The 3,600-nt window shown below is 45.4% G+C and overlaps 1 protein-coding gene across 1 annotated transcript in view; it reads right to left on the bottom strand.

The window, feature by feature from the left end:
- Positions 1-3,039, bottom strand: part of AREL1 (apoptosis resistant E3 ubiquitin protein ligase 1) — a 15,678-nt gene extending 12,639 nt beyond the window's left edge. Inside the window, exons 1-3 of the mRNA XM_010191995.1 lie at positions 2,779-3,039; positions 1,525-1,584; positions 652-878 (exon numbers count right to left, since the gene is read on the bottom strand). Of these exons, the coding sequence (XP_010190297.1) occupies positions 652-878; positions 1,525-1,540 (243 nt within the window). The 5' untranslated portion in view covers positions 1,541-1,584; positions 2,779-3,039. The remainder of the gene's footprint in view (positions 1-651; positions 879-1,524; positions 1,585-2,778) is intronic.
- Between the last annotated feature and the right edge of the window lie 561 nt (positions 3,040-3,600).

Raw genomic sequence — 3,600 nt, 5'->3', positions numbered from 1 at the left:
TGCTGAACCTTTCTTCTTATTTTGATACCCTGGGTGGGGAACATGGAGCAGAGAAGTGGGCACGTAAGCCTAGCAAAAACTGTTCACTTTCTCCATGTAGCTCCAAACCCTCAGTGTTCAAGCCCATCTTATTTGTATACTTGTCCAATTTTCTTAGGCTTGGCCTTTCGGAACTGGAGGGAAACAAGTGTCCTTGGCAGGCTTTTCCAGATCAGACAGAATAACACTCAATTTTGGAGGAATGGGGAGCGGCCATGAAGCTTTACAGCTCCTGAGTTGGCAAATTGCCCGCTCCCACACTCTCAACTTCAGCTGCACAACCAAAAGACAGCAACAAGTCTGTTGAAGGCAATGCTCAGCCCACTCACTTCCCAGTAAAGGAAGCAGTAATAGGACAAGCTTGGTCTCCCCCAGCTCTCCAGAGGACTCTAAAGAGAGGGAAATGAGATTTTAAAGGGTGCAACCCTCAGATATGCACTTAGAGAGTTCTGCAACACGCTTAACAGGGAGCAAAAGGCATGAACAGATAGCTTTCCTACTCCTAAGCTACATCCAGCTTCACCCCAGTAAAAAACATTTGAAGAGCCCATCCCTAACTCAGGCTTCTGTTCCTGCCCCCAAAGCTGCATGGAAACAGAAATATTCCCTTACATGCACTCGGAAGGCCATGCTATGGCCCACCTCATAGGGGTCCTTCCAATCCCAGGAGATTTTGCAGGACCGGGGATCCAGGTAGTTGCCTCGCACGTAGTCATAGATAGTTCGCTCCCCTCGGCGTTCCCGGTCCTCATGCTGAAGGAAGCTGACTATACGTGCGGCAAGCTCAAAGAGGAACTTAATGGTGAAGAAGAAAGCTACCACAGATACTGTGATCCCACCTGCAGCAAGGAGAGAAGAGAGGCTGGTTGCAGCAGGATGGCTGAGTCAGGCACCAAAATCCCCTCCACATAAGCCCCAGATGCCTTTTATTAATGACACAACTGCAAATTAGGTGTTTAAGGCAGAAGCTATTGTGTGAACATTCATGGTTTGTGTTACGCTACAAGTAAGGTTAGAGAGTAACAAGTCCCTGAAAACTCTGCAAATGACTGCAAACAGAGTAAATAGGTAGAGGTGGCACAGAGTCTCAGGTATGGCCAGCAGGCATCCCAACAGCAGCATGGAATTCCCTTTGAGTTGCAAATTAGAACTACAGAGATCCCTTTAAGGGAAGCAGTCATATAACCACACAACCCCTGCACATCACATTCAGACTGGATTAAGCAGCACCACAGAGGCAACAACCCTGCACTAGTTCTCAAAAGAAAAAGTAAGGGGATGGCTTAGGAACGAGGTCAATGGAATAGAAACAAGAAGAATGGTGGAGAGGCAAGTCTGCCAGGTGGAGGGCACAGTGTGGGGTGACAGTAACTTCATGTTTGTTAGGTAGACTCTAAACTACCATGAAAGCAGAGGCTTTCAATAAACCCTTCTAAAGCCTATGGAGAGGTCAACAAATACAGTGGCAGCCTTTCCTTCACTTACCAATAATGTAAAACATCAGGTCCCTTCGGTGAGACACACAGCCGAGGATCACAGCTGCATCTAGAACACAAAATAGGCCAAGTCCAGTCCAGTGACTCTTCCTCACACACACTGGCCTAAATTTAATCTATGATTCCTCAGACAAATACCTATCAATCATCTATCTTCCTCTCCAAGGACATCCCTAAAGCATTATTCTGTAAGACTGTGAAATACGTAAACAGCACAGCATGCTACAAGGAACAGTTCTCCCTCCATCACAGATTCCCACTCAATCTCAGGGATCTAAAGTAAGGACAACACCATATCCTCAAAAACCAGTGAGAGTGGGCTCTGGGTACTGCAAGGAGGAGCTGCTTTTTGCAGGATCACCAACTTCAGCAGCAGTGGCCAAAAGCCACTCATCCAAAAACTCACAGCTATTTGCTTCTGCAAGTCACAAGTTAACTTCTACTCTGCCATGAAAGCACATCACAGAGCCACCACCAGAATGAACAGAAGCTGACCCTCAACCAGCAACCTTAGAAGGAAAAAGCCATGGAATAAAACGGTTGCAGACAGGACCATCCCCTTTTGCTCAGAACAAACAAAATCATTCTAGGGCAAAGACGAATCCATTTTTTGCCCTGGAACTCTACTATGGAAAACATGAATGCAACTGGAAAACAGTTCATCTGTACTTTCCTACTCAGTTCTGCAAAGTGGAGCCTCTCTGCTGAAACTCTTGCTGATCAACGTACAAAGCTAAAACTTTGCTTTTGCACACTATCACAATTACAGCAACTTTTAGACACTAATCTAGAATCAAGTTCTCGCTGAGGGGACTGCTAAACAAACATGTAGTAAACAGAGCACACCCAGAAGAAGAACATGCTGTTTGGTTGATAAGACGTAGCCGACAGATGGAACAAGAGCAGCAGCAAGGAACGTGTGTGACAATTAGACAAACACTTTGGCATACACTAATGCATACAATATAGCTCGCCGTGTCACCATTCAGTTAGTGAGAAGCTACATTGTGCATTCGAGCTGCTTTTTCTTTTTTTGTTGGTTTTTTTTCCCTCTTTTTTAACAAACACAAAAGGGGAGTTATTCATCAGTCATCTCAGCAGCAGCAGCAATGGACATCAGCATGCAGAAAGCTTAAATGAGGTATTTCCCCCCGACAATAGCCATGACTTTCCAAGCCCAGCAAATCCCCTTTGCTGGCCTCCACAGATATTCCACCCCTCCGACCAAAGGGCAATCACATACCTTTACACAAGTGCCCATGTTCTAAAATCCAAAACGGGGGTACCCATTCTTCAGCATCCTTCCTCTTTGGCCCCAACACCGGGGCAAACGTCAGCAAGAAGAGGCCATAGAGAAGATTATCACAGAAAGAGAAACTCTGGGAACTTGCATCACAGAATCACCACTGAAAGACGAGGACCTGAGCACAGCAAATTCTTCCTCCTTGTGGAAAAGGGTTGTCCTGCAATGCTGCTCTATGCAGCCTGTTGTTTGATGGCTTCCCTGGGAAAGGAAGAAAAGGAGAGAGAAAAGTTAGATCTCTCCACTGGTGTGGACAAACCTAGCAGGTAGAAACGTGTGAGAGGTGCAAGATGCAAGAGTATCACTAGACATGAAATCCATAGGAGAGGTGCTATAAAGGTATCACTGTTGATGAGGTGCTAGGCTTCACCACATCCTCAACTTCCACCCGTCACAATCTCATTTGATTATATGAACCCTGAAACTGGAAGGGTCAAGATGGAACAAGGCACATTCCACCTCCATAGGTTTCACCAACCTCATGGGTTTCACGGAGCAGCCAAGAACCTGCATGCTTCATGAGAAGAGCCAAGGATCAGGTACCACTGCAAACCTTCACAAAAAGCCATGTACTATTCTCAGAGTGATTTTGCCCAGATCTAGAGAACTATTTATAGCCAAGACTAAAAACAAAAAGCAAATAAAAATAAACCAAAGCAACGTAAAACCCACACTTTGAAACTTCTTGGACCCCAAAGCAAACTAGATTTTTAATCTTTTTTTGCTGCTGCTGCTTTAGGTATTCAGAAACCAGTATCCTCA

This window comes from Mesitornis unicolor, unplaced genomic scaffold (assembly GCF_000695765.1).
Source record: "Mesitornis unicolor isolate BGI_N332 unplaced genomic scaffold, ASM69576v1 scaffold29049, whole genome shotgun sequence".
Taxonomy (NCBI): Eukaryota; Metazoa; Chordata; class Aves; order Mesitornithiformes; family Mesitornithidae; genus Mesitornis; species Mesitornis unicolor.
Note: the sequence above shows the minus strand (reverse complement) of the source record. Positions and strands in the feature narration are given on the sequence as shown.